The following is a 9926-nucleotide window of genomic DNA, read 5'->3' as shown; positions in this document are numbered from 1 at the left end:
TTTGGACATTATTATGTTCAGATACCGCCTTAGACATTAATGTGTGTAAATAGCTGTTAAGTGACGCTTTGTTAAATCTCAATTTATAACACAAAAATGACAAACTCACTGTTAAAATAATACATTAATTCAACCTATCAAAGAATAATTAATTTAATTCACTTTTAACAAGCAACACCTGTTAATTGAAATGCAATCCAGGTGACTACCTCGTGAAGCTGGTTGAGAGAATGCCAAGAGTGTGCAAAGCTGTCATCAAGGTAAAGGTGGCTACTTTGAAGAATATAAAATCTCAAATCTATTTTGATTTGAACACTTTTTTGGTTACTACATGATTCCATATGTGTTCTTTCATAGTTTTGATGACCTCACTATTATTCTACAATGTAAAAAAAAAAAAGAAAACCCATGGAATTAGTAGGTGTCCAAACTTTTGACTGGTCCTGTAAATCTGAAAAAAAGTTATATTTATCTTGTGTGTCTTATGTACAAAGTCCTTAAAACACCTCTCCTTGCTTCCATATATTTTTGCTTTGTAACACTGCTGATTACCTGAGATTAAATAACTACCCACCCTGCCATATTATGCATCAATACAATAAAGAAGCAAGGTGGTGCCCAGATGGTTTATGAGATTTTCCATTGACCTCATTGCATGTAGATATATGGGTTTTGTTTGTGTACAATATCATTCAATGCACAGTTGCGAATCATATTTCTCTGCAGGGGTATTTGGCTAATGTCATGTCCATTGTCAGACCAAGTAGGGGAGTCCATGGGTTCCCTTTTTATAGAGTGGACCAGATGATTCCTGAACTCGTAGTTCAGTTTGTTGTCTTGCTGTATGTAGCCTTTATGCTCCACAGTACCATTCCCATACACATTGCTGACCATACAGTTTGCTCCCTGACTGCTACACAGAGGGTCTGAGTGAGGTATCCTATGATCCTTCTGAGCCCTGCTCCCCACTGGGTATATGTATTTGTGGTATCCGTTGAGCGTTGGGCTCATGTTGGACTTGTTCCTTTGGCAGGTGGTGTATTGGTCATAGTAGTCAGCCTCCGACTTCACCTGTGGTTCTTCTGGGTAGGCCATGCTGTAGCGCTTCTCATTCCCCACCCAGGCTAGGTTGTGGGGCATGCTGTAGATGTTGCAACCGTTCTCAGAGTCAGAGTCCTGCTCTGTCTTTATGGCTGTTTCAGGCAACACCATGCCATTGTAACAGTCAAGATGGCCGCCCATGTAGTTGTTGTCTGCCTTCATGCCGTCCTCACAGAAGCTCTCCGCCTCTGGGCTGTGGAGGCCTCCGTACAGTTTGTTCTGAGAGGCATCCTGTCTTTTAGCGTGATATCCTGGAGACATCCTGTAAGCTCCAGACTTCCCCAGGTTGTTGTACTTGCCTTGTCTGCATGGTATGTAGCTGCTGCTGGGGCCCTTTCTTATGGTGGACCCGGTGCGGATGTCCCATGGATGATTCACGCTCTGAGCTTTGGGCCCACCACCCATGGAAGACAGGCAGAAGTTGATGGGCTCCTCCTGGGTGTAGTAACCATTGTTCCTATACCTGATGCCGTCTTTGGAGAGGGGTGCCCATGGGGTGTAGTGGCAGGGGTCTCTGGTAGAGCTGCTGGACCAATTCAGAAGCAATAAGTCACTGCTGTCACATGAACCTCTGGTGCTTCGATGCCTCTTGTCACTGTGGGAACACAAACAAAGATATGACAGACAGCATTCCTTTATTTAGGAAAATGGCTAAGGAAAATATATCCATGGTCATGTATGCATTATATAATATTCTAGTTGTGTACATTTACAGTATGAAGTAGTAATTTGACTGAATTCAGCATACCCAGTGATTGGATTCTGAAACTGATGCTGTAATAAACATGTGTCTTAAATTGTAAATCGATTGTAAGCTAAATGGTGTACATGCCTGGCTCCTTCAAAAAGTGTTTAGTAAAACCATGATATAGACAGACACAGTATTTAAAAAAGAATGCTCACTGCTCAGCTCTCCCCATGCTCACCACTCCCACAGTACTGCTTACCTGTGCTTATCTGGTGTGGGGATGACGGGGCCCTTGTTCTTGTTCCTGATCGTCGTGTTCTTCATCTTCGGCTCTGTGATGGAGGGAATCATGAGGGGCATGGCCACACAGAACAGGGCCAGCTGGGGGGGCAGCAGTGCCCCGGAGTCTGTCTTTTGCTTCTGGCCCTGCAGGAACTTCAGGCTGCCCTGGAACTGCATGCTCTGCCAAACATTAAAAAATCAATCAAACAATCAAAGTGAACTATAAAGCCCTTTTTATGTCAACAGATATCTTCACAGTATTTGTGCTTTACAGTAACAGTAACCTAACCTAGACCCCCAAGGAGAAAGTGCACATACATTACTGAATAGACCAATCAGAACTGACTCCATACTGTGTGGAGCATAACGGTTAATGCCATTTGTAAAAGAGTGGATATTGTCAGGTACTTGTGCGGGCCAAGGTATTCACTCACCAGGAAGCCTGAGGTGCTGTCCAGCAAGCAACGGACTCGGGAAATGAAACAGCGCGTGAGGAAGGAGGTGCGCTCTAGAGGAACACCGTCAGGCTCCTGGGCATGGAAGAGACTGCTCATCACAAGGTCATCACCTACAGGACAGCCACAGCATTTTTGTTAGTACAACCTATGTAGTAAACACGCTACTTTAAATTTGTTTTGGTCTCCAAACCACCAATATTACAGAGAGGGGTTTAGGATAGTATTGCAAATTACAAATAAAATACAGTATCCTTTCTTTCTTTCTGTGTCTTGTATACAGCAACTAATGTACTAATCCCTTTGTCCCTCTACAAAATGGTCATGAATGGAAACTAATGTCAATGACAAGTTGCATGTGATCATGAGGGGCTTTCCTGCATCCTTTAGCAGTTCCACAGAGAGACAAAGGTTCTGTTGATGGAAATGACCTACACACCAATTCCTGTGGCTGAGTGCTGGTCCAGGGAGGCCCCCTGGGGCCCGGGGTCCATGGCCCAGTGGAGTTGTCTTCTGAACTCCTGCCGCTCTTCCACATGGATATAATCAAAAACATTCTGGTGCATCACATCCGTCTACGGAGGAGAAGAGGGAGAGGGGAGGAGATGGGAGGAGACGGGGAGGAGGAGGGAGAGGGGAGGAGTTGGGGAGGAGACATGGGAGGAGATGGGGAGGAGAAGAGGGGAGGAGACGGAGAGGGGAGGAGAAGAGGGAGGAGATGAAGAGGGAGAGGGGAGGAGAGGGGAGGAGATGGGGAGGAGAGGGGAGGAGACGGAGAGGAGATGGGGAGGAGATGAGGGAGGAGATGGGAGGAGAGGGGAAGAGATGGGGAGGAGAGGGGAAGAGATGGGGAGGAGAGGGGAAGAGATGGGGAGGAGAGGGGGAGGAGACGGGGAGGAGAAGAGGGAGGAGATGGGGAGGAGATGGGGAGGAGATGGGGAGGAGAGGAGAGGGGGAGGAGACGGGGAGGAGCAGTGGTAAAGGAGGAACGAGTCATCAAACATTCAGCCCTCCAACCAATTAACCCCCAGTTACCCGTCCATTGTGGTTGGTCAACGCATTGACCTCCCCACTTAACCTGTGTCACGGTCGGGTGAAACACATCTATAGTCAGACGCAATGGAGGTTTCTAGACAGACACCGCAAGTGTTAGCCTGCAGCGAGCCCACTGAGAACTTAACTCTTCTGTTTTTCGGTTTCCCACCGCTGACCAGAAGGGTGTGGGAGGGAGGGAGGACCTTCTGTGACAGACTCGGTTCAATCAGCATCCCTCCCTCTATGTGGGAGATCTTGATTCTAAACATGGCATAAACTTTTTTTTTTCAAATAATTGTTTTTGTAGAGGAAAAGCTTAGATGTGAAACGGAAAGTCAGAATGTATAAAGAGCTTGTAACTGTGCTGTCATCATTACTGAGTGGGTTCAGTCATTTCAAACTGCTTTGTTTAACTGTTTGCCAGTCAAAGATCTATAAATGATGATTTAAATCAATAAAACTGAGGAGTAAATAGTGAAAGCATTAAGTAATGACTTGTATACAATGTGTATCACAGCAGGGTAATTGGTGACAACAGTTGAATCGGTGAGGGATGAGTTATGACTCCCTGCAGTTTGCATGTATAATATAGATTCCGACCTCCCCTCTCCTCAGTTAGTGGGATGATGGGTGGCCCTCCTCGCTGCCTTGTTTGTGCTTTGCGTGACACTAGAGCTGCTTGCATGAGGACAGACGCAACACTATCCTGATGAAATACCCTGCAACCCCAGCCCACACTTGTAATACTCTCTGTTCATAAAACGACAGACTCCCACTAATATATTCAACCTTCCCATAATATCCGCTTCTTTTGCATGCAACGCTTTGAACACTTGCCCTGTGAAGCGCCCCGCTTGTTGAACACACAGCAACACCATCTCAATTCCCATCAGAGGAACGATCACTGTCTCTTTAGTCTCCTTCCCATGTTAAAACCCCAGCTTTAATTAGGTCTTATAGAAAGCTATTCACTCAACAAGGACAGTTACAAACTTGCAAAGTAAATTAAATGGAAACATTCCAGCTGTTTGCTTCTAGAACAAAATAAATGTTGTTAAAATCCAGTGAACTACACAATTGGCTATTTTCAACTTTTGACATGGTTGGTTGGTTTTCAACTTTTGACATGGTTGGTTTTCAACTTTTGACATGGTTGGTTTTCAACTTTTGACATGGTTGGTTTTCAACTTTTGACATGGTTGGTTTTCAACTTTTGACATGTCAATGTTGTTATGTTTTCTATTGTTGGTGGTTTACTATAAAACAGTTTTACAATGCGGTATAATGTTTCCTCAGAATGTAATTGTATATGAAAGGCTTGTACAATGGTACTGTACTTCAGCTACATTTATTACGGCTTGATTGATCATTGACCCTCAGTAGCAAAGTGAATTCTGATTTATCATGACTTTGAGAATACAAGGTGTGATTGAAACATACCTGATGAAAGCCCAAGTAGTCCACAATGGAGGTGGAGGTGTAGAAGATCAACCCATCTGTGCTCACCACCAAGGCAAACCCAGTCAGGGACTAGAAGAGACAAGAGACAGACCCACATGTTATAATACACAACGGCATTAACAGTCATGTTAAATGTCTGAACATGAATTCAGGATATCATCTCTTTTAACTGAATCAGAAAATGTTCTGTATATTTGTCCTCTGTATTTCTTATACTTTTCCAACACTTTCAGTATTACCAAAGTCAACGTTTTGTCTGCCTTAAAACTTAAATAATAAATGTCATTCATACTGTATGTGTGTACTAAGAACACACAGGGGACAAACTTCAGTTGCACTTGATTGATGAGTAGTTTGATGATAAATGTTTATTTCCGACAATGAATGGATATCGGAATGAAACATACAAAATCTTCTCTTCGTGCCTCCTGATTTGAAGAGAATAACAGGGAGAACTGGAGGAAACAACACGCAGAGTTCCTCATTGACTTCCCTGTATTGGCTGGTGCTGGAGCTGATGTGGTTGACATTGTCGTGTCTCTGGCCTGCTCCTTGGCAGGCCCTGTCACCTCCCGTCTAATTCAAGTCAGCCCAGGTCAGCTGGGCCCTCTTTTCCCACTCTCTAGTGTGATACTGATCTAACCGTGTCACCATCTTCATTCAGCAGCATCATGGTCGGCTGCTTTGGTGTCACGCTATTGTGGGAGGGGAGGGCGGGAGTTCAGGCAGGGCGGGGGTTTGGGGAGGACGGGTATTCTGAGACACGGAGGGCTGAGGGTAGTTCCGGGCGGAGGGTTGATCTTACTCATCATCCAACCAGCTCCACTTTTGTGCCACGATATCATCAAGACATGTTCTAAACCTCAATAATCAATGTGGCTAAATTCAACTTTGTGTCATTTTTTCATTCAACAATTGTATTTATTGTGTCTTTTAAGAAAAAACACAGTCAGGGCATATTGCATTTAATTCTGTTTAATGAACATGTTGTATTTATGGTTTGTTAGTCTTAACCTAGTCTTTCACCAACTGGGCACAAGACTATGACGTCCCATTCCCTTCTGTTTTCCAGCCCTATCAGTACTCTCATCAGTGATCTCTTGGGAGGACAAACCACAACCTGACCCTTCTGCTCCACTTTGTCTCACCTCCAGTAAGAGGTCACTCTCCACCACGCTGCTGCTGGTCCCCGAGGTCCCCATGGACAGGCTCTCTTTTCTGGTATCCTGGTGGTTCACAGGCGACTCCATGGTGTGCTTTCTGCATGGCTTCTCCTGGATGGCTGGACGAGAGAAAAAAAGACAACTTCCAAGGGACTAACAGGTTTATTACTGTAGATGTGGAGTGTATGATAAGTAATCAAAAAAAATGTTTTTCCTTTACCTCCCTTATCTCACCTCATTTGCCCACATTGTATATAGACTTATTTTTCTACTGTATTATTGACTGTATGTTTGTTTTACTCCATGTGTAACTGTGTTGTTATATGTGTCGAACTGCTTGGCTTTATCTTGGCCAGGTTGCAATTGGATAATGAGAACTTGTTCTCAACTTGCCTACCTGGTTAAATAAAGGTGAAATAAAAATGAAATATATATCAGACGATTAGGGTACATTAAAAAGGTAACATTCTCCATTCCAAAAGAACAATTCTCACAATTCAGATTTCAATTCATACTGATATGAACTCATTACTGCAATATGCACACACAGAGAGGCAGTACAGTACACACACACTGTGGTGACATGTTCCTAAAGCGTTCATATTTTCAGTTTTTGAGCTATTTAACTTTTTTTACAGCATCATTTCCTATCTCCCTTTTTCTTCAAGCTATGATTAAATGGTGTGTGGATCCTGCATTCTGTGTCCAGAGAGAGGCAGTGTTTACACCTTTCTCCCTGGGAAACACAGGGGAGAGAGAGGCAGTACAGTACCAGGCTGCCCCTGCTCCTGCTCCGCTCTGCTGCTTCCCTGTGCGGTGGCATCTTCCGGACGACAAGAGAGGGAGAGCACAGAGCAGAAGTGACTGTGCCCAGAGTGCGTGTGAGAGTCCCTGCTGTCTGACAGCCTTTGCGTGTTCACAGCACAAAGATACAGTATATTCACCAGCGGCACAAGGGGGTCAGGGAGGAAAATGGGCGGGAAATTGGCCCCAAGCCACCTCATTAGCGTATTCCCACCCTCCTGGCTCCCTGGCTGCCCCCTCCATGACTAAACCAGGAAATCCAGGTCAGGATCACTAGAGAGAGGAAGGGAGAAATGGATAGAGAGAGAGGGGGAGAGTGAGGGAGTAGGAGCTGGCTGGCTGAGGTGACACTGTCACGCAACTAAAACGTCTGTCAATCTCCTCCATATCCCTAACAGTGGTCTGGCGCCTGTTCAAGCCATTGCATGTAAGATGGCAAGCTACATTAGCCTACAAAGAATTTTATAATACCTACAGCTATTAAATATTGATGACTGCTAACTTACACAGAATTCTCTGCCTAAACATTAGGCCCACAATGCAACTGAAACAACATACCTAGTAGATGGGATAAATCATGCATGCAGTTACATTTATACGTATAGTATTACATACAAACATACGCTGTCAAGGTAATAACTAAGACTGTGGGAAATCCATGGCATTATTCCTTATGGAATTGTACAAACATCATGTCCTTTAGTTGATATACCTTTTAGCATCAACAGTCTATACTGCATGCCATGACAACTGCATTGGTGAAAGCATGGATAACATGGAAATGCACTCTATCAATTGTATTATTTCTACTTTTAGGAGTGAGCTAATGGAGACACCCACAAACACATGCACGGACATGAGCTAACACACACACACGCTTGGTGGCAGGCACACACACACACACACACACACACACACACACACACACACACACACACACACACACACACACACACACACACACACACACACACACACACACACACACACACACACACACACACACACACACACACACACCCCCCTCCGGGGAAGATATGAAAAAAAAACTGAATAGTAGTAATAGCAATCGTGCCAACAACTCCTCTTCCAGCCATTCCCTATTGGTCGGAAACAGCCAGCATATGCTTTGCTGGGAATTACTACAGACAACTTGGTATGTTTCATAGAAGGCACATTCAATATAATTTCCACTCACAATGGATGTTAATGCTCACTTACAACAAAGAGGTCACAACTTATATGAGGGCAATGATGAAGAGCACGCACATCTTTGCCCTTCCTAAGATAATGATACCGCATACAGTACAAAGCATCTGAGCCTCATCTGGAAGAACCAGTGAAAACAAGAGAAAATTGTATGCACAATATATTCCAGTTAGATTACCACTGGTTTGACATTTCCACATTCAGACAAACTGCTTGAACTGACCACAGGAACTCAATGGGAGAGGTGCCATTGTTACAGTCAATGATCATTACGCCTCAATCACAGCGGATCCAGTGAAATGTAAACACAAGCTTCCTTTAATACACTTGCCCTCAAACACACAATGAGTCATTCATATTTGCTTCTGTTGTCCTCACAGTCACAGCAAGGGCAAAGGCATAAATCACTCAGATGACGTTTCATTCTTTAATCACGTTTACTGTACTCTTCCTTCAGAGGCTTGTGATGAGTGTCTACTGTATCTGTTCTAGATGTTGTTTTATTCAGTAGGTTGTATGAGATGAACACTATAAGCACTGCTTGTGACTGTATACAATAAGTATGATCAAATGGATCATATGGAGGGAGTGATCTTTGCCAAAGGTACACACGCATTGTTACACGAGATGGAGAGGAGCCATACTAGTTAACTAGCCCAAAAATGGACCTATTACCATCAACCGAAGAGTACATGGTGTGCTTGCTAGTTCTTAATACACTGATGTGTTTACAACGGAATCCACTAAAGTGGCTCTGGTTCATAACCACATCACAGCACCAATCACTCTTCATCGGGACACTGAAGCTTTTGAAAGTACACCCAAATTGACTTTGACATTGAATCGCCTGGATGCTATTCCCTCTACTCCACGTAGTTTATTCTCTCTATAGCTTGTCTCGTGGCGTGATTCAAGCAGATAGAGTTGACTTCATCGGTCTGCCTGTGACACGATTTCTAATGAATGTTCCCTCCACAGTCCATGGAAATCCGACTCATCACAAGGATTCCTCATGGGATCGGTTGCAGGGCAAATCAGCACGCTAATCCAGGCCATGATTTCATTATCACGTGCTCCAGTTGGAGGTTTGGCTCTCCATTATCAATACAAACAGCAGCTTTCATCACGCAAGCCTGAAGGGGGGATCTGGGAGTGGTGCGTGGGGGTTGGGGTAGGAGGGGTAGGGTTGCTGCTGGATGGATCCCAGCATCCACCACACTACACATCACCTATAAGGCCACAGAATATCCCACCAACCCAGCAATCAGGCAGAGGCATACACCTGCTAGCGGGGGAGGGAAAGATAGAGGGAAGAAGGGATGTGTAGCTGTGGAGGGGAAGGAACGACTGACTGAAGATAGAGTCAAGCAGTGGCGAGTGGCAAGCCAACAGTTACCTACCACCACTCACATCCCCAGCCATTCCTTCTGTTCTGTCCATCACTCCCAGGACAGAACAGATTTGAGATTCTTCAAAGTAGCCACCCTTTGCCTTGATGACAGCGTTGCACACTCTTGGCATTCTCTCAACCAGCTTCACCTGGAATGCTTTTCCAACAGTATTGAAGGAGTTCCCACATATGCTGAGCACTTGATAGCTGCTTTTCCTTCACTCCGGGGTCCAACTCATCCCAAACCATGTCAATTGGGTTGAGGTCGGGTGATTATGGAGGCCAGGTCATCTGATGCAGCACTCCATCACTCTCCTTCTTGGTTAAATAGCCTTTAC

General features: G+C 44.6%; 1 protein-coding gene across 1 annotated transcript; it reads right to left on the bottom strand.

The window, feature by feature from the left end:
• Nucleotides 1-353: 353 nt before the first annotated feature.
• LOC124009189 (aryl hydrocarbon receptor repressor-like) lies at nt 354-7877 on the bottom strand. The gene is made up of 6 exons (XM_046320753.1): nt 6171-7877; nt 5002-5091; nt 2966-3101; nt 2506-2639; nt 2049-2251; nt 354-1696 (listed from the first exon to the last, which is right to left on the bottom strand). The coding sequence occupies exons 1-6, from the start codon at nt 6270-6272 to the stop codon at nt 649-651; spliced, it is 1713 nt and encodes a 570-aa protein (XP_046176709.1). The 5' UTR covers nt 6273-7877; the 3' UTR covers nt 354-648.
• Nucleotides 7878-9926: the final 2049 nt, after the last annotated feature.

This window comes from Oncorhynchus gorbuscha, linkage group LG22 (assembly GCF_021184085.1).
Source record: "Oncorhynchus gorbuscha isolate QuinsamMale2020 ecotype Even-year linkage group LG22, OgorEven_v1.0, whole genome shotgun sequence".
Taxonomy (NCBI): domain Eukaryota; kingdom Metazoa; phylum Chordata; class Actinopteri; order Salmoniformes; family Salmonidae; genus Oncorhynchus; species Oncorhynchus gorbuscha.
Note: the sequence above shows the minus strand (reverse complement) of the source record. Positions and strands in the feature narration are given on the sequence as shown.